General features: G+C 44.0%; 1 protein-coding gene across 1 annotated transcript in view; it reads left to right on the top strand.

Annotated features, from left to right (window-relative positions):
* The first annotated feature begins 257 nt into the window (after positions 1-257).
* The window catches only part of MTIF3 (mitochondrial translational initiation factor 3), a 5,850-nt gene continuing 4,629 nt past the window's right edge, over positions 258-1,478 (top strand). Inside the window, exon 1 of the mRNA XM_011360238.2 lies at positions 258-396. Within this exon, the coding sequence (XP_011358540.1) occupies positions 258-396 (139 nt within the window). The remainder of the gene's footprint in view (positions 397-1,478) is intronic.

A 1,478-nucleotide genomic window follows, 5' to 3' on the forward strand; every position in this document is an offset into this window, starting at 1 on the left:
AGATCTGGCCAAGTCTGGGTGCTATCTGGACGCCCAGAGAAAGGTGGCACTAGGTAATGATCTCATGTTTCCTAAACAGGAGAGGAAGAGGGTTTCAAGAGTCTCAAAGTCCAGGGTGGTTCAAGCAAAAAGGAAGTTCGGTGTAAAAGGAGGCTGGAGAGGAAGCTGGAGAGGAACCTCGGGGCCTCGTGAAAGAGTCGATTGATCTTTAATCTTGGGCCAGTTTTTAGGTGGGGAGGGCACTGGGTGTGGTGACAATGCAGAGGGGAGAACTGGTCGCAGAGTTCAAGTGCGGGGTCAGAGCTTGGTCAGGAGGCTGGCGGGATCCAGACGAGAGGGACGATGTCTTAAACAAGGATGGTGGCAGTGGCCATGGAGAGAAGCGGATGCACGTGAGTGGGGTTAGGAAGTAAAACTGATGAGACCTGACCGGGGAGGGAGAGCCGAAGTGGAGAACAGGACATGTGGCTCTCGAGGGACCCGGATGCTGGTCCCTGAGGGAGTGCTGGGAGACAGGGTGACCGTTCAGGAGATGTAGGTATGGGGATAAATCTAACTCGTGATACTGAGCCCCTAGTTCTGTCTTTAAAAGCTTTTTAAAAAACATTTCCGGGGTGGTTATTAGGTTATTTCAATCAAATAACTAAACAATAAAATAAATTCAAATTTTTATAACTAAAAAAATGTGGTTGAGTAATTGGCTTTTTCCAGCTTTGTAAATCAGTATTTAAGCTCTTAAACTGCCCAGCTGGGTATGGAGAGTACTTTGTGCTCCTTATTGAAGAGCAGAACCAGAGCCGAGGGACAGTGACCTGAAGGCTCGGTGACCCCCCGTGTGGTCCTCTGGGACCAAGGCTGCACAACCCAGGCTGGAAGGGGCAGATGGGACAGTTTGCAGGCAGCAACAAAGATTTTGTGAAACTTCTTTGGAAGGTGCGACAGAATGTGTTTAAGTCCTAGAAATTGGCAAAATTAATTTCACAAATCCTAAAGCCACTAGAATCTGTCACTTTGATCCAACCTCCTGGGGAAGAATAGATATCAATACAAGCTTGTGAATATCAGCTATATAAGAAATAAGAGCAGCGAGTGAACAAATAATAGAAGTTATTTCACTCGTCAGTCTACGTCATTTGAAAATGCACATAAACTATTTAATTTCTTACAGGAAAGGACTCCCTATCTACCTCATGATTATGTCTGCTAAACCACATATTTAAATTGCTTTCCCCGAAATTTCTTTAAAAATACATTATTAGTCCTCTCAAAGAGATACTGCAGAAGGTAATGTGGAATGAGGTATCATGAAGGGTACCTGCCAAAAAAAAAAAAAAAAGGTAATGCAGAATAATGTATCATAAGGGGAATGTAGCTGTCTTTGGAGCAGTAATCATTTAGTCACTTTTGTGTGTGTGTGTACAAGAATGTTCATGGCAGCTTTCTTTATAATAGCCCAAAACTGGGAATAATAGCCTAAG

The sequence above is a fragment of the Pteropus vampyrus genome, unplaced genomic scaffold (assembly GCF_000151845.1).
Source record: "Pteropus vampyrus isolate Shadow unplaced genomic scaffold, Pvam_2.0 Scaffold52, whole genome shotgun sequence".
Classification (NCBI taxonomy): domain Eukaryota; kingdom Metazoa; phylum Chordata; class Mammalia; order Chiroptera; family Pteropodidae; genus Pteropus; species Pteropus vampyrus.